The following is a 22,611-nucleotide window of genomic DNA, read 5'->3' on the forward strand; positions in this document are numbered from 1 at the left end:
GGGGGACCTTGTCAGCCCTGGCTCGAGGCCACGGCTCCAGCTGGCCACCCTCCTGAAAGCCTTCCCCCCACCCCCTGGCACCCCAGCCCCACGGACGAGCACAGATGAACACGGAAGCGCTGCGCTCCCCCCCCCAGCTGGGGACACAGTCACTGTGTGGCAACTTCACGACTTTTATTTGTGGTGCCTGTGCTTTGTCTCGAAAATATCTTCTCCCCCTGCCCCTGACAGTGGGCGGGGAGGGGGCAGCAAAAAATAGAGACATCCCTCCCTATTGCACACGGACCCTATATACAGGCCCACCTGGCGGAGGCGGGCGGGACTCTTGGCACGTTCTCGGATCCCTGTTCAGGAACGGGAGGGGTGACGGGTGGCATCACACGTGAGAGGGGGACCTCCGGTGGTCACTCTGGTCCTGGCTACTGGTCCTGGCACTTCCTGGTCCTCAGTTCCTCCCTGGTCCCACCTCCAGCCCCGAGCCCCCCTCAGCAACGTCTCCCTACCTGGCTCGGCCTCTCGCCTCCATCCCGGCCTCAGGGGGCCCCCCCTTGGCTCCTGGGGACTCTGTACTCCCCTCACAGTCTGGAGGCCCCGAAGGGAGGCTATGGCTTCTCCGAGAGCCCCTGGGAGCCCTATCACTCGTGCTCACACAGGGGAAGGGATGCGTGTGGCAGAAGCAGCTGTATAAATACGGGTATGGGGGAAGGTCCTCCTCCAGAGTCACTTAGAGAGTTTGCTGATGACACGGATCAGGGCTGCGTTCTCATCCTTGAGCCTCTGGTTGTCAGCCCGGAGGTCGGACAGGGCCTGTGGGAGGGGAGGGGTCAGCCGGGCGGCCCTGGGCCCGTGGAACCCCCTGTCCACAGCGCCCCCTTAGTATTCACCTTTAGCTCCTCCTCGAGCTCGGCGGCCTTTCGCTCCAGGGCCCTGCGCTCCTGGAATAAATGGTAGACATGAGACCCAGGGACTGGGGGGGGGCCGGGCAGCGATCATGTAAGGCTGGGAAGGGTGGGGAGAGGGCAGAAGGCCTTCTTCAGACCCACATGGGTATGTAAGACTGGGGACACATGGGCCCCCACATCAGGTGCTCCTACTCACGAATCTCTCCAGCTCCAGAAGGGCTGGTCTCTCTGCAAAGCGCTCCTGCCTCTGGCGAGAACAGAAGAAGCACAAGGCTCAAACATCCAAACCACAAAGACCGGGAGGGAGGACGCCAGCGCGGGGACAGGGACAGCCGTCCAGGCTCTCCGGCCCTATCCCTCATCATCCAGCCCCACCCCCACGGGTCCCAGCACGCCCCGCAGGCCCTGCCCCCCAGCCCAGGGGTCCTGAGCCCCGGCACAGGCACACCTGGGCCAGCGCTGGGCCAGCGCTGGGCCAGCGCGGGAAAACCTCCGGGGCCTCGGCGCCTCACCTGCGCGGCGCGCTCTAGCTCCACCTTGAGCTGTGCCAGGCGCAGCGTGGTCTCGGTCAGGGCCTCCCGAAGCCTCTCATTCTCACTGCGCAGCTCTGAGTACAGCTGGGGGGGCCGGGGGGGGGGGGGGGGGACAGGGTCAGGCTTGCCAGCCACACGCAGCTCAGCGACCCGCACGCAGCTCAGCGAGGCCGCCGGGAAGGGCGGGGTGTGGGGATGCGGCAGGCACAGCCCCAGAGGGTGGAAGGGCAGGTGGACAGAGGCCGGATCGACGGTGGGGTGGAGCTGCGAACCTTCCTGAAGCCTCCATCGGGTTCGTCCGATGCTGGCGCGGGGTCCCGCTGCCGGCGAGGTGAGGGGCCGCGCTCCGAAGTGCTGGGGTGGAGGTGGGCGGGGCGTCAGCGGGGCTCTCTGCGGCCCGACAGACAAGCCCAAACCCTTCCCGGCCCACCCCGTACCTGGACTCTGGGCTGCGGTCGGCCAGCTCCGCCTCCTCCCCCTGCGGGCGGAGGTGGGGTTCAGCCTCATGCCGGGAGGGGAGTCTGGCCCACCACCCTGCCTCCAAGGCCCACCCATAGCCCAGCTCGCCCCGCCCGGGCCTGGCCCCACCCCTCACCTCCGCAAGCCCCCTCCACTCCTTGCCGACTCTGCGATGCTCCCTGGCGGCCTGTGGTCCCTGCCCCTGCCCGTCAGGCGCCTCTGCTGGGGGGAGGGGCAGGAATCAGCCCAGAAACCGAGGGGGGGTGCGGGGGGGCCTCCCTGCGTTGTCAGGATCCCTAGCCCAACCCCCAGGAAAACTGCAGCAGGAGAGATGGGGAGGCCAGGGAGCGGGAGGACCTCGTCCCAGAGACCAGACCTCACCTCTCTGGTCAGGGCCGTCAGAGTTCTCCACCCCAGGGATTCGGGGACGCCCAGATGGGTCCTGGGGGAGAAGGGCAGGGAGGTCAGAGAGATCAGAAGACATGGGTGTCTTATACCACCCACCACCTGCTCACCTGATCCCTCTCACCAGGCTCTGTAGGCTCGACTTCTCTGGCTCTGGGGCCTTCCCTGCTACCTTCTCTGCTTCCTTCAGGTCGGTCAGAGTCACACCCTGCAGTGCGGGGGTAGTCAGGGGTCCCCGAGCTCAGGGCCCAGCCCCCCAGGACTGAGTTCAAGCCCTCGGGCCCTCCTCCCTCAGACCTAGGAGTCTAGGCCCCCAGCCCCTCCTCCCTCAGAACCAGGAGTCCAGGCCCCCAGCCCCCTCCTCCCTCTGACCCAGGAGTCCAGACCCCAGCCCCTCTTCCCTCAGACCCAGGAGTCCAGGCCCCCAGCCCCTCCTCCCTCTGACCCACGAGTCCAGGCCCCCAGCCCCCTCCCTCAGACCCAGGAGTCCAGGCCCCCAGCCCCTCCTCCCTCAGACCCAGGAGTCCAGGCCCCCAGCCCCTCCTCCCTCTGACCCACGAGTCCAGGCCCCCAGCCCCTCCTCCCTCAGACCCATGAGTCCAGACCCCAGTCCCTCCCTCCCTCAGACCCATGAGTCCAGACCCCAGTCCCTCCCTCCCTCAGACCCATGAGTCCAGACCCCAGTCCCTCCCTCCCTCAGACCCAGGAGTCCAGGCCCCCAGCCCCCTCCTCCCTCAGACCCAGGAGTCCAGGCACCCAGCCTCTCCTTCCCAGACCCACAAGAGTTTGAGCCCCGACCCCCTTTTCCCAGGATCCAGGAGCCCAGGCCCCAGCCCACGCCCACACCTGTGTGGACCTCCGAGACTGGCGCATGAGGCGAGAGCGAGCTTTCCGCTGGGATTCAGATTCCTCATCCCGCACAGGCATCTGGTAGGACCTGAGTGAAAGGTCCCAACTTCAGGGAGGGTTCCTTTGAGCCCTGCTCCCGTTCCATGGCTGACACCCTTCAGGGAAGCTAAGTTCTGCCAGAGGACTGTCAACTCACAGCGGACCCTGGGACAAACTCCCCCCTAGGGAGTGCCTGCCGGGGGCCCTGAGGACCCAGGCCTGGGCCATGTAGTTTTTCCCAGCCAGGGAGAAAGAGCTTCCCACCCCCTGCCTCTTCACCTCCGCCGGTCCCGGGAGTCAGCTGGGGGCACTGTAGAGGCTACAGGGACATTGGGCTTCACTGGGGATTCAGGCTCCGGAATCCTGGAGGGAGGAGTGGAGTTATCCAAGGGAGGGCGCCTGGAGATCTCAAACCTGTGTGAATTCATTCATCCAACAAATATTATTACTCAAGCTCGAGTTACGTGGCAGGTGCTGGAAATGCAGCAGTGAGCAGAAGAAAATTATCTCTGCCCCGATGAGTCAAGTATGAACAGAAAAGATGCAGAACAAACAATAAGCGTAAAAAACTGTGTACACCATATAACACGCCGGAAGGCTAAAGGACTCTGAGAAACAGAGCGCTGACGAGGGGGGAGGGCGTGCATGTGCAGACAGCATGAGCAGGGGGTCAGAGTGGGCCTCACCCAGAAGGGGACACACACAGACCTGAGGAAGGGCAGAAGCAAGCCAGGCGGCCGGGGAGGGGGCTGCAAAGGCCCAGGGGCAGGAGCATGCCTGTGTCAGAAAGGTGGGGGGGGAGGTGCAGACAGAGGCAACAGGAAGTCATGTCATTGTGTCCTTACAAGCTTAACTGTAAGCTTTTACTTGATGCACCAGAAGGAAAATGGAGGCAAAGAGTGGTCGGGGCAGAGACCCCACAGAGCAAAGGGACTGAAGAGGTTGTAACCCAGACCTGCCCCCCACCCCGACAGGCCCAGGCCCTGGGTTGGTACTCACAGGGCAGAGGGCTCCGGCACCTTACGGGAGGGCGTAGGCGTAATTCTGGCAAGACGGGGCTCCTTGGCCTGTGCAAAGAGACAAAGATGGGAGAGGACATTCTCCTCGACGAGGCAGGGCTTGGTCCCCTGCCCCTCACCCCACTCACCTGAACAGAGGTCCCTTCCAACCGAGAGGAGGAAGCTGAGCGCTGCAGCCCAGCCCCAGGGGTGCCCTCGGCCCCCCGCCCGTCTGTGGGACCCAGGGCACCAGAGCTTCCCGTCTTCTGGAGGCCAAAGCGCCTGGAGAAAGGGGCCCCTTCTGGGGGCTGGGGAAGAGAAAGGTCTCAGTTACGGAGAAAGCATCCTTCCCAGAGACTTCAAGTGTTACCCCAGAAGGACCACACAAACTGTAATTCCCATCAGCCCCTGGAGGGTGCGGCCAGAAAAAACCACTCAGCTGGTCCCGGGAACTCTGGAAACTGTAATCTTCATCCTACCTACCCTGAGAAGGGGTTGCAGGCTCCTGGCATCCCTCCCTGCCCTCTCAAAACAGCATGACCGTCCAGGGCATCCAGACTCACCATGGGGCCCTGAGGGCTAGGGGGTGGTGGGGAAGACACTCCATTGACAGTTCTGGATTCTGGAGGCGGTGGCTCTGTGGAGTAGGAAAAGGGAGACACCAGCTGCCTCTCAGAACCAGCCCCTCCTCCCTCAGACCCAGGAGTCCAGGCCCCCAGCCCCCTCCTCCCTCAGACCCAGGAGTCCAGGCCCCCAGCCCCCTCCTCCCTCAGACCCAGGAGTCCAGGCCCCCAGCCCCTCCTCCCTCAGACCCAGGAGTCCAGACCCCAGCCCCCTCCTCCCTCAGACCCAGGAGTCCAGGCCCCCAGCCCCCTCCTCCCTCAGACCCAGGAGTCTAGACCCTCAGCCCCCTCCTCCCTCAGACCCAGGAGTCCAGGTCCCCAGCCCCCTCCTCCCTCAGACCTAGGAGTCCAGACCCCAGCCCCTCCTCCCTCAGACCCAGGAGTCCAGGCCCCCAGCCCCCTCCTCCCTCAGACCTGGGAGTCCAGGCCCCCCAGCCCCTCCTTCCCCAACCCCAGGAGTCCAGGCTCCAGCTTCCTCTTCCTAGATTCAGAAACCCAGACCTGGCCCCTCACCGGTGAGGCCTTCTTCTCCCTCATCCTCGTCCTGTATTGGCGGCCCCCCCGCACCCCCAGGCCGGCGTTCCTTGGACAGATCCTGGAGGGAGATCTTCTCTCGGCTGCTCAGACGACACACAGAGCTTCTGGTGGGAAGGGCAGGGTGTTGGGGTCCAAGCCCTGGGAGACTCCAGCCCACCCACCCACGTGCCCGCCTACTACCTTCGGTGTTTGCTGCTGGAAGGCACCTGGGGCTCCTGACTTCTGCTCTGGGAGGCCTCCTTCTGGTTCCGCAGCTGCAAGGGAGAAAGCAGGCTGCTGGGAGGGCCCCACAGCCCCAGCGTCCAGGCCAGCACACCAGCTCTGCTCGTCTAAGCTCAAGGACGCTGTCCGCTCCAGGGGTGGGCGTGGAGGGTCTGTGGGCTCAGCGGAGCGCGCTGCAGATGGCTGTGCGGCACGCGGCCCCTCGAGTCCTCACACCCACCTCTGGTCTCGTCCCCTCTTACCTCCCAGGGTGCCCTGCTCACCAGGGACACTGGCCTGGTGCTCAGACCCAGGAGCCCCTGCCTCCTCTACGGCTCGCTGGGCACTGGCCCAGCCTCTGCACAACAGTTCCTTCCTTAGAACAGCCAGTCATTCCCCGCCCCCGGCCTATCCAGGCAAGCCCCATGTGCGGGAGGATTCCCCTCCAGGATGGAGACGCGCATACAGATCTGTTCTCCCCCTCCCCGAGGGCTGACCCTGCCTCACCCTCTACAAACCCCGCTGTGGCCCCATCATCTTCACCCTCAGCCCCACGCTGCTCCTCAGCCTGGCATTCAAGGTCCTTCAGGTGTGCCCATGTCCCAGGGCTCCCCTGCCTCAGGCTTGGCACATGCTGTTCCCTCAAACCCGAGCACGTGCCCTGGGTCTGAGAAGCCGACCACCAAGCCAGAACCATGACCAACCTTTAAACAGAGGGATCTGTGTCCATCTACCTGCCACTCACGGGAAGCTCCAGGCTAGGGCCTGGCCCCCAGGAGATGCTGCTTGCTACCAACAGGGCTTACCATGTGCCGAGCAGCGTTCTAAATGTCCTTGTTCAGTAACATACATACTCCTCGTAGGATAGCACATGCTCCACACAACTCCTCATAAAGGTGCACACACCATTATCCCCATTTTACAGGTGAGGAAACGGAGGCTCAGAGGGGTTAAGTGACCAGCCCGAGCTCACACAGCAAATCCATGGCAGAGCCGTGATTCAGAGCCCAGAGTCCAGGCCGTTCATCCCTTCACTCTGCAATTTTCCAGCAACAAGGCCTGGCTCCGTGCTGGTTGGGCTGCATCCCAGGGCTGATGAGGCCCAGCCTGAGCCTGGGACAGATAATCGTCATCTGTATCCCAAGGTGTGACTGGGCCCCAGACCCCATCCCCTCCCCCCAACTCCTCTTCCTGACTGTCACCAGCTGGGAAGGAGCAGGGAGGCCTCCCTCGGCGGGCTGCCAGGAGGGAGGGCGCGCCTGAGACTCACATCCTCCTGCTTCCGGGCCAGCTCCTCCAACAGACTCAGCACCTCTTCATCAGCCAGGTCACAGGGACGCTGCCCCTGATGGAGGGGGAGGAAGAGAGGGGGCAGAGGATGAAGGAAGTGAGGGGGGGCAGAGGATGAAGGAAGTGAGGGGGGGCCCTCCCCACCCTCACTCCCCCCCATCGCCAAGCAGCCTGGCCCTCACCGCGTGGGTCAGCGAATCCATGCCCCCACCGTGCTCAGCCAGCAGGCGGCAGGCATCCTCCACACCCCAGTGGGCCGCCGCATGCAGGGGGGTCCAGCCGTCCCCATCCCGGAGCTCCGGGTCGTAGCCAGCCTGAAGGAGCAGTCTGGGGGCCAGGAAGGCTTACAGTCAAGGACCAAGACAGGGGTTCTGCACCCACGGCTGACAAGGGCTCGCGGCGCTGTGACCCATGACATCACTGAACCGATCCCAGGCAGGTGGTGAAGAGCCCCTCCCCCAGCCAGCAGGTGGCCTCCAGAACCCTGCTCCTTGTACTTGCAGGAGGGGCTACACTCTCTGGACTGTCACCCCTGGTTGTGGGACAGACAGCCCCAGAGCCTGTGAAAAGGCTGAGGCCCCAGAAGGAACAGCCTCGGGGCAGTACTGTTCCAGGAACCCGCCGGCTGAGGGTGGCAGTTCTCAGCCAAGGCGATACTGCCCGCCAGGACCACCCGGCAGCGTCTGGACACGTTGCTGGTTGTCACAACTTGGGGGTGCGTGCCAGGGATCCTACCAACATCCTACAGTGCGGAGGATGGCCCCACAGCAAAGGCTGATCTGGTCCAAAACGCCACGAGTGGCGAGGTTGAGGAAGCCTGGCTTTGATGAGTCTACGATAATCAGCATCTCAGAGCACAGGTTTTGGGGGAAGGCAGGGTTACAGGCCCAGGGCAATTCTGCACAGCTGGTATCAGGCTCTGTGTCAGTGGGAAAGAGCTAATGCAACGTGAGAGGATGGAGAGAGGAGATACTTAACAAGGAGGCTTTTCGAATCAAAGCACCCCTGTGTGGCCCTGCTGACCTCGCCACTCACCTTCCCGGAGCTCACCTGCTGCAGCCACACTGGGCGCCCGCTACCTCCCCAAGGACGCCCCCCTTCGGCCCTCCGTCTGGGGGTGGAGGCTCACGTGCTCGGTCACCAGCTGTCCCCAGGCCAGAGCTCGTGCCATTCACTCCTCCCACCGCCCTATTTATATCTTTCTAGGCCCGTGGTTTCAACCAGGGACAGTGCTGGCCGCCCGGGGGCACTCGGCGATGCCCAGATATGGCTGGTTGTCATGACTGTGGTGGGGGTGTTCCTGGCACCCAGCGTAGAGCCCAGGGATGCTGCTCAATGACGTACGATGAACCTGGAGTCATCCAGCCCCAGGTCACCAGCGTGGAGAATGGCAGCCCCTCCATGCACTCAGGGCCCTCGGATCTGGCCTGCTTCCTTGCTCACCTGTCCCCCCAGCGAAGCTGGGGGCTGCACATGGGCCCAGACCTGTCCCATTGGCCCGTGTATCCCCAGCCCTAAAAGACGGCCCGGCATACAACAGGTGCTCAGTAAGTCAGTGCTGAGTGAATCACATCAAATGACTGCACAGTGCACACCTCTGCTCTGTCATTCATCTCCAATGAGGAGAGTGTCAGTGACGTTGTCCTAAAAATGCAGTTGATGGGTTTCGTTGTAAATAGAAGCCAATCTGAGGGGCAGTAATGAAATGAGACTCAGAGAATATGTCTGCATCCAAAGCATTTCAGTTCTGGGGCAGAGAGTGAGGCTGCCCCCAAATAGGGACTCTCCTCCTGTTAGTAACAATGTCGACTCTCGGCTGGCCACACTGTCACCTGACTGAAGAGGAATGTCCCGGTCTCCCTGGCAGCTGTGAGTGGCCAGGTGAGTAACTGGGATGGTGGTAATACCAGGTAAATGCCAGGTGGTCTGGCAAATGGGGTGTCAGCGTTAAGTGTGCATGTCCCTCCTGGATTGTTCTTCTAAAAGGAAACTGACATTTGCTCCTTTTGCCCTCTCCTCCTTCCTGGGGTCTGGGATACAGATGCGATGGCAGGAGGTGAAGCAGCCACCTGAGACTCAGGGGTGGAAGCCACAGGCAGAACAGGGAAGGGCTAAGCGCATGACTGGGCCTGACCATTTACAGTATCCCATCCCCCTTGCCACAGGGACTAGCTCTGAGACGGGCAGGTGCCCAATGCGGTCCACGAGCATCAGACCAGATCTTTTGCTGCAAGTACAGAGGACAAAGCATTCTACTTTCAGAGCAGGTGAGTAACTAGGACATGAGCCTGGAGCTACTCCTCACTGGAAGACCTGCCTAAAAGTCCAACACAGAAGTGAGCAGAGATGAGGGATTCATCTCTACTCCACTTTCAGACTAAAAATAAAGTATAAATCACAAAGAGAGAAGAGGGAGTCTGAGGATAACAACTGGAATCAACCACCCCAATAGAAAGGGGTGAAGCAGCCAAACACAGACGAGGCCCAGGTGAGGAACATGCGCTGTTTGAATACATGCAATGTAAAATACATACGTGCCAGATAACCTGGCTTTGAAATACAGAAATAAAGACTGCTAGAACTAAAGGATGAACAAGCAAAATCCACAAGCGTAATAGGAAATTTTAGGAGATGCCTGGCTGGCTCAATTGTAGAGCATGCGACTCAATCTCAGGGTTGTAAATCTGAGCCCCACGCTGGGTGCAGAGATTACTTAAAAATTAAATCTTAAAAAAAAATTTTTTTTTACACCTCTCATAGTAACTGACAGAGTAGGCAGACGGAAAAAAAAATCTCTAAGAACACAGAGAATTTAAATAGCACAACTACAAAGCTGGCCTAATAACCTATATAGAACGCTATATTAACAGCACAGCTCTTTCCCATCTCACACGTACTGGGGTATAAAGCAAACCTCAGAGGATTTCAGAAATCTGGAATCATACAGCACCCACTGTCTAAGCACAGTGCGATCAAGCCAGGAAACGAGTAATGAAACGATGACTAGAAAATCCCATGCATCTGAAAATAATGACATACTTCTAGATAATCCATGGGTCACAGAAAAAAGACTACCAGCTGGAAATGTTTTAAACTGAATGACAGTGAAGAGCCTACACATCAGGACCTGTGGACACGGCAAAGCTGTACTTAAAGGGAAATACTCAGCCTACATATGTAACTTAAAAAATCCACAGGAAGGTGTAAGGCTGAGAGAAGGAACACATGGGCCCAAGGCAAAGAGCAGGGAAAAGGGAGGACTACGCCAGCCCAGCTCACCTCATCACTTCGATGTAGCCCTTAGCAGCGGCCACGTGCAGGGCAGAGGCCCCCGTTCGGGGGTGCCGGGCCTCTGGCATGGCACCCCCGTTCAGCCAGCACCTGGTGTCATGAAGCAGTAATTCCTCCTCGGCCCGTTTGGCCGCCTCCACATCCACACCTGGGAGGACAAGAAGGGGCATTAGGTGGGACTCACGCCTCCAGCTCCAGGAGGCATGGGGCTGCAGCCCTGCCCGGTCCCTCTCAGTCGGCCTGCTCCTCTGGGACTCGGACGACCTGGATTTCCCCACCTGGGTTCCAGGTAGCTGCTGGGGGCGGGGAGAACGATCGCAGGCCTTCTCCCATTTCAACCAAAGTGCCACCTTTATCGTTATCTTTAAGTATAAAACCTCAAGTTTACAGAGCAAACCCAGCGTCTGATGACATCTGACTCTCCCTAGCATCACCAGTAAAATCCTTAGCCCTGCATCTTCACGCACTTTGTCGCGACCATCTCTGTCACCCGTGAGTAGGGCAAACCAAGCCAGGAGCCACCAGAGGGTCTGTGTCCCTGAGGCTACAGCTTCTTTCCTCCCCCGGAGCTGACTCCTGTTCACAGCCATGCCGTCACCTAGGACAAGCTGGTAAGAGGCCAGCATGCTTCTCCATCGGTCATTTTCACCATTTCCTTTGGTTTCCTGGAAAAGTTGTACTGTATTTGTGGATGCAAAAGGCAAGTTATGACTTTGCACGTCAGTGGACTTTGGATCGAAACAGGCAGCCTGAGGCTGGAATAGTATCTGCTGACCATCACCGAGAATCCGCAGTGTGCACGGTATAAACCATTGAGACACGAGTCAAACATGGTCATTTCTAGGGAATGTCTCATCTTTCTCCTGCAAGTTGACTGGTGTCTACCGTTTTTCCAACTGCGATATCTCACACTCAACAAAGTGCTGCATGGAGCTCAGCCGTCCTGCTCAACAGCCGTCAGCCACACGCAGCTACTGAGCACATGAACCGTACCTAGTCCGAACTCAGACGTGTCGTGAACGTAAAGTACACGCTGGATTTCCATGTGTGGGGGGGAAAAGAGCGTGCAACAACCCCCGAAAGGATTTTTTTTTTTTTTTTTTAGAGAGCGAGCGAGGAGAGCACGAGCCAGGTAGAGGGGCAGAGGGAGAGGGAGAAAAAGAATCTCAAGCCGGCACAGAGCCCAACGTGGGGCTCGATCTCACAACCCCAAGATCAAGACCTGAGCCGCCATCAAGAGTTGGATGCTTAACCGACTGAGCCACCCTGAATAGTTTTCTTTATACTGGTTAATGCTGATATGATAACACCTTGAGCATATGGAGTTAAAAAAAATATATTATTAAAATTAATTTTACCTGTTTCTTTTTACTATTTTAACTGCACCTACTTAAAAAATTTCATGTATGCTCGTAGCTTACACTGGCTTTCCACTGGACAGCACTGGCAAAAAAACCCCAGGGTACCACCACTTGGGTTTAAAATGTTAAAATAGGACAGAGACAACACACACCCCGTGTGCCCCTCAGCGATCTCACCTGCTCCCTGCGGCCCCCGAGGTCACCACCATCACAAACTTGCTCTCGTGAACATGCATTTGGCTTTATCCTTACTATATATCCTGTAAACTTCTGCCCTGAGTCTACACACGGGATCCCAAAGTGCGCGGCCCCCTGCAGCAGGAAGCCATCGAGATCCGGGGGCACGGCTGCGCCCCCTGGTGGCACCTGGGCACTCGGGCCTTACGTCCAACGCGAGCACCTCTGGGTCTCCGGTTTGGCAGGGACTCGGCTGCCTGGCAGCCGTTCAAGGAATGTTTGGTTGGTGAGGGCCCACCTGGAGGCCCAGGCCGGGGTGGAGAGGCCAGGGGAGTGCTGGGCACTCAGGGACGCTCCTCATCCCACAACTTCCTTAAAGGGAATCCTCTTCCATCCTATTACAGACGCGTGTGCCTTCCTTGGGCAGGGAAGGGCGGGGCTTGCTGACCTTTTATTCAACGTTAGTATCCTTCAGCACGTTCATACACATCCTTCTGCAATCTGTCTTTCGGTGAGACCTGCCTGTGTTTATTGATGGAGCTCCTGACCAGGGGTGGCAAACCTGTTTGGTTTTTTACCTTGTTACGGCGATGGCAAGATAAAGGTAACGTAAAACATGCCGATTTTGCTATTTTAAACTGTGCAATTCAGTGGCATTTAGGAGATTCACAATGTGCAACCATTGACCCCCATCCATTTCCAGAACTTTCCCATCATCCCAAAAGGAAACCTCGTACCCGCGAAGCAGTCATTCCCTGTACCTCCCACCACCAGCCCCTGGCAACCACAGATCTACTTCCTGTCACTAAGATCTGCCGATTGTGGAAGGCATCTGTGTTTATAAATAAAGTTTTATTGGAACACAGCCACGCCCACCACTTACACATCGCCGCCAGCTGTAGTGGGGAAGCAGCCACGGGGGACAGTGGCAACACGACAGTACCTCCCACGATGTCTCAAATGTTTCCTGTGCGGTCCTTCACAGAGAAAGCTTGCCAGCCCTGCTCAGATCATGCATTTACCGATTAGTGATTTATCCATTCTTCCTTTGGTGCCGGCCCCCGCCTCTCACACCTGCTAACAAGATTCTCATCCTAGGGCGGGAGGGCCTGCCAGACGCTCCCCTCCTGCCCAGTCCTGTGTCCCCATGGGCAAAGTGGCCGGAGGGTGCTGTGTGCACAGGACGCGGTGGCCGGACTGTGTCCCCGAGGCCTGGCCTGTGGCTGGGGGCAGCATCCGCGGCATGTCGGGGCTGCTGCTGGCCTTGCTGGTATCTACTCTCCCTCCTTTGTAGCATCTTCACTATCCTCACCCTGCGTCCACCCCACACAGCTCCAACGTGACTGCACCCACGGCGGGGCTCCGTAGGTGGCCACGTCACCAGACCTAACCACCCATCCCTCTTGCCCCAGTGACTGGCTCAGGGCTGGCTCAGACCGAGGCTGGCGGCTCAGACAACTGAGGAAGTCTAGTTCTGGTTCAGCTGGAGTATCAGCCTGAGCTGTTGGAAGCTGTGCTACGTACCCCGTTGAGAGAATCTGCCTATGAGGTCAATGCAGAGTCCAGTGCAGTGATAGTTTTGACTTTGTACCCCTGGATCAAACCATGCCTGAAGCCTGCATAATTCCTGGACTTCACTTACATAGCCCATAAACTCTTTTTTTTTTTTTTTTGACTGTGGTAAAAATACACATAGAAGTTACCATCTTAACCCCTTTTTAAATGCACAGTTCAGTGGTATTAAGTACGTTCACACTGTTGTACAACCACCACCACCATCCTTCTCCAGAACACATACCTAGCAAAACTGAAACTCAGTCCCCACTAAACAGCAACTCCCCATTTCCCCCTCCGCCAGCCCCTGGCGCCCCCTGTTCTACTTTTTGTCTCTACAGATGTGACCGCTTTAGTCACATTCCCCACGTAAGTGGAATCATACGGTATTTGTACTTCTTGTGCCTGACTTACCTCACTGAGCATGTCCTCAAGGTTCGTTCCCACTGTAGCGTGTGTCAGAATCTCTTGCCTTTTTAAGGCTGAATACTATTCCACTGTATGCACATACCACATATCGTTTATCCATTTGTCCGCTGATGGACACCTGGGCTGCGTCCACCTTTTCGCTACTGTGAACAATGCTGCTGTGCACGCGGCTGTCTGAACGCCTCGGCGGCCTGAGCCAGGCTGCGGGGGCTCCCATGGCAGCCGCCGCCAAGCACTGCCCTGCAGACTACTTCTAATCACAAAGGAAGGAAGATGCCTCCACAGTGGAGTCACCTAGCCAATGCCTCTCCATGGGGTTCAAGGCTAACGTCAACTGCAACGGGCCAGACACACAGCGCCTGTCTCCCGGAGTGACGCCCTGAGGAAGTTCCTGCCAAAAATGCAGACCTGAATCTCCTGGAGAAGCAGCCGCCTGCTGCAGGCTGAGGGACACGCTGTGTAAATGAGGCAGGGTGAGGAAGGCGAGGGGAAGCTGGGGGACATGAAGACCAAGGGCAGGCAGGGCATGGCTCCAGGAGGGCCCTGAACAGGAGGGGAGGCCACAAGTAGCCAGTAAGAGCATAGCCTCAAGGTCCTCAAGGTCCCAAGGCCGACAGAGGAGTAACAATGTGACATCCCGTGTCCTTGTTGGAGGAGACACCAGCTCCCACGGCAGGATGGGGACACGTCTGCAACGTGTTCTCAAGATGGCTGGGAAAGAAGAGGGAGGCAGCCAGGAAGGGAAGAAAACGGGAAGGGAGGAAGGGGGGGGAGCTATTTATGTAGAGTGGGGGGAGGGGGAGAGGCAGAGGGACTGCAGATGTGCCAAAACGAGACAAACCGATCCATCTATACCGCGTGATTCCATTTGTACGAAACATCCAAGACGGGCAAGCGCATGGGACAGAGAGCTGAGTGGTCTCCCAGGGCCGGGGGCAGTGGGGTGATGACTGAAACCCTCTAAAGCAACGTGCTGACGGACACACCACACTGAACGCACTGAAAGACCGGCAGACCACACGCTTGCACGGAGAACCGTACGGGCTACGCACATCTCCACAGAGCTGCTAAACCCCCCGGCGAAGCCCAGTGAGGGTCACGTGGGCACTCCCCAAAGACTGCCCCAACCTTTCTCCAAGTTTGAAGCTTTGGGAAGCTCATCTCTGCCTTAGCTTTGCGCACTCCCCCTTCTAAGCAAAGCAGGGCACCCTGACCCCAGACGCCCACCCCACGGGGCCCTCCCTCAACCTGCCCAAGCCAAGCCGGGGATCTGGGCGTTACCTTCAATGCCCCAGGGCCTGCCCTACAGCAGCCTCCCCGAACCTGCAACATGGCCGTCCAGACCCCCAGACCCTGCACTCACACCTCAACGGCTGCCTCGCCGAACCCGGACCACACCCCCCACCTGTATTCTCTGCTTCCAGATCCATCAGGCCACAGCCTTCCCCGTACATCCCACGCATCAGCTGGTCCCAGACGGCTGTTCTGGGGGGAGTACGTTTGGTCACAAGCCCCTCTGAGAATGTGCTAGAAACAACACATGTTCTCTCTAGAAATATGAATGTGACCATATGCAAAGTTTTGGGGAGTCCTGGGCCCATATTAAAGACCACTGGGGTGCACTGACCCTGTGCGTGGGAAGACCAATCCCCCAGGACCCCTGCACGCCTCCACTCCCCCTCAAGAAGACCATCTCACCTAAGGGACCTCCGGACAAACCTCACCTCATTTCCTCACCTACTCAAGGGGTAAAGTGACAACTGGGGTCACTAGCGGGTTGGGCTCTTACTCTGTGCCCAGCGGTGGCACAAGCACCGTATATAATCGCTCACTTCATGTCCCGAGCAAGCCTGGGGACAGGACTCACACTCCCACTGCACAGGAAAGGAACCCGAAGCACAGAGAGTCAGAGAATCCTAGGACACGGAGCGACTGGCCTCTGAGCCCCGGCTGTCTGCTCCCCGTGCCCGCAGTCAGCACCCAGGGCCCACCTCGGTAGGCGATCTCCGCCTTCAGCAGCCCCTCCATGGCATCCGACTCGGCCAAGTCCAGGGGCAGGTCCCCATCGCTGTTGACAGCGGCAATGTTGGCCCCATGGCTCAGGAGGTACCTGGGGGCAGGGGTGGTGTAGGAAGGTCAGGGCTGAGGGGGCTGAGCTCCGGCCCCCATGGGATCCCATGTACCCACCCCTGCCTTACCTAGCGATGTCCAGATAACCACAGGAGGCAGCCACATGCAGGGGCGTCCAGCCCTCGTTGTCTGCCTGGTTCACCGTGGCACCCTGCTCCACCAGGAAGCGCACCACCTCCAGGTTCTCATCGATGCAGGCCTGGGGTGCAGAGGACACGGCAGTCGGCCCTTGCTCCACCCACACACCTTGTGCCCAGCAGGCAGGACTCCCGTAGGGGCCATGAGACAGACCCAGGGGACAAGCAGTTGTGACACTCAAGGGAAAGACCCTGATGTCCCTGGGACAGAGCCTGGAAGGCACCAGCCCTACCCCTGCAGGCCCCTTCACCTATCCAGCTACTTAGACACCCCCGTCCTCCCAAAGGTTAGGTCGTCAGCTGGGCATCTGGAGCTCAGCAGAGACCATGACAACAGGACACCCAAATTCCTACAAATAGGAATTGGATAAAGAGACAGGGACTTTTCTCCAGGTTTAGAAATTCTGAATGGTGCTTTGTTAAATATGATATACCCCAGTCACCATCAACAGGATGGGGCTTCCAGTAATGGATCCCTCCTCCCTCAGACCCAGGAGTCCAGACCCCCAGCCCCTCCTCCCTCAGACCCAGGAGTCCAGACCCCCAGCCCCTCCTCCCTCAGACCCAGGAGTCCAGGCCCCCAGCCCCCTCCTCCCTCAGACCCAGGGGTCCAGCCCCCAGCCCCTCCTCCCTCAGACCCAGGAGTCCAGGGCCCCCAGCCCCTCCTCCCTCAGACCCAGGAGTCCAGACCGCCAGGTCCTCCCCCCTCAGACCCAGGAGTCCAGACTGCCAGGTCCTCCCCCCTCAGACCCAGGAGTCCAGACCTCCAGCCCCTCCTCCCTCAGACCCAGGAGTCCAGGCCCCCAGCCCCCTCCTCCCTCAGACCCAGGAGTCCAGGCCCCCAGTCACCCCCTCCTCCTCCCTCAGACCCAGGAGTGCAGACCCCCAGCCTCTCCTCCCTCAGACCCAGGAGTCCAGACCCCAGCCCCTCCTCCCTCAGACCCAGGAGTCCAGGCCCCCAGCCCCTCCTCCCTCAGACCCGGGAGTCCAGACCCCCAGCCCCTCCTCCCTCAGACCCAGGAATCCAGGCCCCCAGCCCCTCCCCCCTCAGACCCAGGAGTCCAGACCGCCAGGTCCTCCCCCCTCAGACCCAGGAGTCCAGACCTCCAGCCCCTCCTCCCTCAGACCCAGGAGTCCAGGCCCCCAGCCCCTCCTCCCTCAGACCCAGGAGTGCAGACCCCCAGCCCCCTCCTCCCGCAGACCCAGGAGTCCAGGCCCCCAGTCCCCCCCTCCTCCCCCTCAGACCCGGGAGTCCAGGCCCCCAGCCCCTCCTCCCTCAGACCTAGGAGCCCAGACCCCCAGCCCCTCCTCCCTCAGACCCAGGAGTCCAGGCCCCCAGCCCCTTCCTCCCTCAGACCCAGGAGTCCAGGCCCCCAACCCCCTCCTCCCTCAGATCCAGGAGTCCAGGCCCCCAACCCCCTCCTCCCTCAGACCCAGGAGCCAGGTCCCCAGCCCGTCCTCCCACGGGCCCAGGAGATACACTCCAGGAACTGACCATGGCCCTGACTTGCACCTTGAGGCGAGAGGCCAGGCCCCTGAGGCCCAAGGCTGTGCAGGGCTGGTAAAGTCACCAAGTCCCTGGGAAGGTGGGGCAGAATGAGGGTCCTGGACAAGACTCCTAAAGGGGCAGAGATGGCTGAGTTAGCATGTGCCTAGAGCCTGGGGCCCAAGATGCAGCTCCCATGCACTGAGGGCCTAATGCATGGAGTACTGTGCCAAGGGGTCCACACTTGGGAAGATCCTCCCTGATCTTCCTGCTGTCAGGGCTCTGTACATCAGAGGAAGAAATCAGTCTCAGGGAGACAGGAGCCCTGGCCCAAGTAGGCACAGCAAGTGGGGACAGAGAAGGGATTTATAGCCCCGGGGCACATGTAAACACGGGGTGGGCACTGGGACCTGCGCTGGGTCAAGGGAAGGGGTGGGCCTGGATTCCTGGGTTCTCAGGGTAAATTAACCCCCCAACTCCCTCATCTCTCCAAAACCGCCCATCTGGAGAAGGGGGAGGAGGCTATGAGGGCCAAGAGCATGAAGTCATGGAAACTCGGGCCGTGAAAGGGGGGCCACACATGCCCTGGGAACGGGATGAACTCGGCTCCGTTTATTTCCACCCGGTTGTCATGGTGATGGGGGGGGCGGTCGAGGAGGGAGATGGGCCTTTCCCTTTCAAGGACCTGGCCAGGCACAGGAATCCATGTGAAAGATGCCCGAGGCCTGGGCACGAGGGATTCAAGAATCCAGATGACACCCCCCCTCACCCAGACCCAGGAGTCCAACCCCCACCCCCACCCAGACCCAGGAGTCCCAGCCCCTTCCCCCCACCCAGACTCAGGAGTCCCAGCTTGCATCCTCTCTATTCAGATCTAAGAACTGTGGCTCCCAATCCCTTCTACTCCAGACCCCAGACCTAGCCACTAATTCACAAGGCAATTTTGTGGAAAGAGAAGAGTCTATCAGCTTTACCAAGCGGTTAACTAACCCACCTGAAGCAGGCACTGGGATTTGAGAACTCCTAGGCACACAACCAGGGCAGGGGCCTGATGCCTGGGGACCCACTCCAGGGAGGAGTCAGAAAGGAAACCACGGCCCCAGGACTCACCCAGACAAGGCCCAGGAGTCTGGGGCAGGGGTTGCCTGAGACCTAGGACTTTCACTGCTAAAACCAGACCAGTCTCATGCAAACCACCATGACTTGGTCACCCCACGCCAGGCCTGACCCAACCCCAGCTCTCCTGCTTGTTGGCCATGTGACCTAAGGCAGGAACTTCCCCTCTCTGAACCTCCAAAGTCCTAACCCTTCAGGCCTCCTGCAAAGTGAGTTTACCAAGTGCTTGCCTGGAGAGGGGAAAAGATTTCACCTGAAAAGGCAGCCTGATGGGCAAGGTCAGAGTGGCCTTTTACAAGGGTCCAGGCCCAGGCGGATGCCGGGGAAGGGGGGTCAGCCTGAAGAGAGGACTAAGAGCCCCTAAGGGAAAGTCCAGGAGAGCCAAGGCATGGATGATGGCGGAGGAAGGGGGACACGGGAGCCTGAGGCCTCTCTCCTGGGCTTGCCAAGTACTCGGAGAACTTACAAGGCCTCAGGGAAGCCTTCCACCCAGAAGAGGAAGAAAAGTTCCCAGATAGCACTAGGGACTCTGTAGGGGACAGGTCTGGGGATTGGGAAAGAGAAAAAGGGGAGGGTTGGCGCTTAGACCAGGTGGCAGGAACTCCCCAGCTAAACGCCTACGCTACTTCCTGAAGGGATTTCCACACATGCGATCTCCCTCCTTCGCAAGAGCCCTGCCAGGGAGGGACAGACCGCTAGCCCTGCTGCACAGAAAAGGAAACTGAGGCACAAAATGGACAGTAACTCGAGGCCACAAAGCTGAGGAACTGGGATTAGAACTTAGGACCAATTCTGTTCTTCCTCAACTGCTCCTCTCCTCTTTGTGCAGACCTGAGAAGTGGACCTCTTCCAACATCCCTGCTTCCCCCACCAACCTGTCCTTCCCAGAGTCTTCTCTGGTTCCATCAATTACCAAACCCTGTGGGTTCTGGCAGGGAGGGGAGGACTGAGGACTGACCCGGGAAGGAGATGGTCTCAGGGATGAGACAGGGGGTGGACGCTCTTCCGTGGCCAGTCCTGTCCCTGGTGGTCCCACTGTGGGGGAATAGATAAATGCATCCAGAACCAGAGAGAATCCTGGGGCATAAGGTGGCCCCAGTTCTGGGACACAGAAACACTGGAGGCAACAATCAGTGAGTCTTGGAAAGGCACGGGGACCAGGTTGTGGAGGAGAGGACCAGCAGGGTTCTAGAAGCCTTGTGGAGGTGACATGATGAGAGCCAGAGAGATCACAGTGTATGGGAGAGAAGCTGCTCAAATGCACAGGAGAAGGCATCAGGCAGAGGAAGCAAGATGACCAAAGATAGAAAAGTGGGTGCTTTGAGGTTCCCCAGAAAAAGGGCAAAGATACAGGCCTACCCAAGGGAAGGGGCGGGAGGACGGGGAGGTGCCTGGAGAAGGACAAAGATCCCCCACACGAGACCTACTGTGGGAGACAAGAGGTGGCACAGCCTCCGGAAAGAAAATGCAGATGGTATCGGAGTGGAGATAGGATGAGGTGACCCAGACGAGGAAACCAAGCCTAAAAGAAAGTGGCTCAAGAAAGAGCATCCTCACCCAGCAACTGATGGCACTGCCCAAAGGTGGGAAGGAATAGGGAAGGAGCATGAATCAGAAAGCAGCAACACGGAAGATCTGGGCCTAGCCAAAGAGATGGCCCGGGGTAGGGACCAGGGGAGGAAGCCCCAGAGGCGCCAGAGAGAGAGGAGGATGCTGCTCAGTGAGAGCGGTACCTGCCTGGAAAGGGGAAAGTCAGTGGGCCAGAGGGGGTAGAAGAGACTAGCAAAGCGCGCTCCGGGTCGGGAGAAGGCGGCGCGACATGACAACGACAAGGACCGGTGGCGTGGAGCAGACTGAGGCTGTCAGCAGTGGCTCGGGTCCAGAGAGTGGGGCGGCGCAGGGTGGCAAAGACCAGGGCCGGTTGAAGAGGCTCAAGACTGGAAGCTCGAGGTGGGTGGAAGGGGAAGGGGGGGGCGCAGACCAGGACTGGCTACCGTGACTCAGGCTGGGAGGATGCCCGAGGAGGCTCGGACCCCGGACGGGCCAGGTCCCGGAAGGGGCCGGGGCGCTGACCTGGTGCAGGGCGCTGATGCCGTCGGCGTTGGTGGAGTCGAGCACGGCGCGGGCGGGCGGCGGGGCGGCGGGGTCGAGCTCGGCGCCGGGGCCGGGGTCCGCCGCACGCAGCATCAGGCGCGCCTCGTCCAGGTCGCCGCCCGCGCAGGCCGCCAGGAACTCGGCGGCGCGCTCGAAGCGCACGGTGCGGGCGCGCCGCTCCCCGGGGCCCGGCTCGGCGCCCGCCCGCGCCCCCCACTGCCGCAGCTGCTCCCGCCGCCGCTCGCGGGCCGCGGCCGCTGCCGCCCCCGGGCCCGCCCCCGGGCCGTCCTCGCCGGACATCGCGCCGCCCGCCCGCCCGGTGAGCGAGCGAGCGAGCGCCTAGCCCCGAGGAGCCGGAGCCGGAGCCGCCGCCACCGCCCCCGTCGCCGCCGCCGCCCGCCAGGGGCCGCCGGGAACTGCCGCTGGCTCCGCGCCGCCCGAGGATCTGTCTGTCCCCGCCCGGCGCGCCGACGTCAGTACGCCGCCCCGGGGCGCGCTGGGAAATGGAGTCCGCAAGCGGAAGTTGCTAACGGCAACTGGCCTCGCTCCGCCCCGAGGCACACTGGGAAGTCAGTCGCCCTGAAGCGACGGGTGGAGGGTTGAGGTGGGGGCGCGCTGGGAAATGCAGTGCTCGGTTCCACGGGACCCGGGAGTCGGGACAGCTATAACGCTCATTTTCCCATGTCATTCTTTATTGTGGGCTCTTTGGTCTGCTCCCTTCAACCAGAAATACGCGGCCGGAGGACAAGGACGTTTGTCTTCTGTGCGCACTCCTTATTCCCGGCGCCCAGAATGGAGCCTAATAGGGCGCGACCGAAATGAGTTTTTGCATGAATAAATGAATCAATGGATGCCCGAGGTCACGGGAAACACCAGGGCGCCCCGCAGCCCAGAGATCCTTCAGGACAACCCAAGTCCCTGCTTCGCCGGGTGACCTCCCGGGTCATGATGGGAGACAAAGTGGACAGAGGTCACGGCCTTCGTCCCGCAGCCCCAATGCACGCCGGGAAATGTAGTCCTCAGGGCCACGCCCCTAGAGGCACAGTGGGTCCTAGGCAGAACCCCCAAGCACCCAAAAAATCCAGGCCCAAGGGCAAGGGAAGTCCAAAGTCCCTCATGGTAACCCCCTAGATCACATCGGTAAAGATGCTCAAGGGGTGGGGTCCACAGTGACAGCGCCCCCAGAACCTTCATGAGCCCGCACTTCTCCCGCTCGCACCCTGGGACGTGGAGCACGCTGGGAAATGTAGTCCAGGCTCTACATCCTCGCAAGCCATGCTGGAATTTGTAGTCCTGGGTGAGGCGTTCCACGTAGCATTTTAAAGCATGAAATGATCCTCTCTTTAAGTGTGTGTCCTGCACCTAAATCCTGGCTAGGGGAGATGCAGGCAGTTTGAGATCGGATCAAAGAGCGGGAAAAATAGCCAGGAAGGCGCTGAAGTCTGGATAGAGGCAATAGCCTTTTTTCCCTTTTTTCCCAAGGGCTGTTGGAGGAGCCTACCCTCTCAAGTCCCTGGGCCTGTAGGAAGAAATAAACTACGAATCCCATGAGGCCTGGAGAACGCTGGCCATAGATATAAAGGGAATGGGAGCCCCGGTGGTTCTTGGGATGTGTAGTCCCTGAACCCCGCGTTTCCCACACAGGTCCACACCCAGCCTCCTTTACCAGAGAGCTTAAATGACAATTAGTAGGTCATCCGTTCGTTGTTACGTGTGGTTGTGTGTGTTTCAGTGCCTGTGCACAACTGTGACACCTTATAACAACTGTACTTGCGATCCTGTGTGTGCCCGGGTGTATGCTATTTATAGGGGCTCGTGTTTATTAGTCTGTAAGTGTCCATGTAAATACGTCTCTATGTTTTCGTGACTGTGATTGTTTATCTCGGGTATCTCCTCAACCCACACAACAAAGTGTGAGACGCGTTCCCACCGTCAGCTCAATTAGCAATCTTTACACTGACTGCAGAATTTAGACTTAGCCTCTATTTTAAAATTCTATT

General features: G+C 59.4%; 1 protein-coding gene across 7 annotated transcripts; it reads right to left on the reverse strand.

Annotated features, from left to right (window-relative positions):
* Positions 1-153: 153 nt before the first annotated feature.
* Positions 154-20,964, reverse strand: PPP1R12C (protein phosphatase 1 regulatory subunit 12C). Of its 7 annotated transcripts, XM_078063195.1 has the most exons (23): positions 20,591-20,634; positions 17,411-17,533; positions 15,847-15,977; positions 15,640-15,758; positions 10,116-10,275; positions 7,019-7,163; positions 6,817-6,891; positions 5,526-5,599; positions 5,322-5,449; positions 4,749-4,822; positions 4,335-4,493; positions 4,187-4,254; positions 3,467-3,601; positions 3,146-3,236; positions 2,424-2,507; positions 2,276-2,336; positions 2,031-2,116; positions 1,873-1,913; positions 1,708-1,789; positions 1,415-1,519; positions 1,099-1,149; positions 885-935; positions 154-807 (listed from the first exon to the last, which is right to left on the reverse strand). In XM_078063195.1, exons 2-23 carry the CDS (start codon positions 17,411-17,413, stop codon positions 721-723), a joined length of 2,010 nt encoding a protein of 669 aa, XP_077919321.1. In that variant the 5' UTR covers positions 17,414-17,533; positions 20,591-20,634; the 3' UTR covers positions 154-720. The 7 variants fall into 7 exon arrangements, 5 of the variants coding, with proteins under 5 accessions (XP_077919321.1, XP_077919319.1, XP_077919320.1 ...); XM_078063193.1 differs by lacking the exon at positions 17,411-17,533 and having other exon boundaries at positions 5,322-5,446; positions 20,591-20,964; XM_078063194.1 differs by lacking the exon at positions 17,411-17,533 and having other exon boundaries at positions 3,467-3,550; positions 20,591-20,958.
* Positions 20,965-22,611: the final 1,647 nt, after the last annotated feature.

Source organism: Halichoerus grypus, chromosome 15 (genome assembly GCF_964656455.1).
Source record: "Halichoerus grypus chromosome 15, mHalGry1.hap1.1, whole genome shotgun sequence".
Lineage (NCBI taxonomy): Eukaryota > Metazoa > Chordata > Mammalia > Carnivora > Phocidae > Halichoerus > Halichoerus grypus.